Source organism: Phaethon lepturus, unplaced genomic scaffold (genome assembly GCF_000687285.1).
Source record: "Phaethon lepturus isolate BGI_N335 unplaced genomic scaffold, ASM68728v1 scaffold24674, whole genome shotgun sequence".
Lineage (NCBI taxonomy): Eukaryota > Metazoa > Chordata > Aves > Phaethontiformes > Phaethontidae > Phaethon > Phaethon lepturus.
In genome coordinates, this window is record NW_010535816.1 from 1 (window position 1) to 283 (window position 283).

Below are 283 nucleotides of genomic sequence, written 5' to 3' on the forward strand. Positions count from 1 at the left end.
AGGCAGGAGGTGTCCTGGAGCCGGGTGACCTCCAGCCGGCACAATGGCTCTGTCACGTTCCTGGCGCTCAGCGAGAAGCGCTCGAACTCGGAGGGCGAAATTAGGTAGAAACCTGGAATGGGGGAAAGCGCAGAGGCTCAGGGAGGCCCCGCGGGGCTGCAGCCGGTAACGACGTCCCATCTACAAGGGACACTGCCCCCAGCGCAGGGCTGGTGCCCTCACCCTGGCCGTGCTTGGTGAAGACGCAGGAGGCGATGCCGCTGATGTCCCCCTTCCAGCTGCA

At 65.4% G+C, this 283-nt stretch overlaps 1 protein-coding gene across 1 annotated transcript in view; it reads right to left on the reverse strand.

The window, feature by feature from the left end:
- Positions 1 to 29: 29 nt before the first annotated feature.
- Positions 30 to 283, reverse strand: part of LOC104619933 (lethal(2) giant larvae protein homolog 1-like) — a gene marked incomplete at both ends in the record, with an annotated part of 2,207 nt that continues 1,953 nt past the window's right edge. Inside the window, 2 exons of the mRNA XM_010285986.1 lie at positions 30 to 112; positions 223 to 271. Coding sequence (XP_010284288.1) covers positions 30 to 112; positions 223 to 271 — 132 coding nt within the window. The remainder of the gene's footprint in view (positions 113 to 222; positions 272 to 283) is intronic.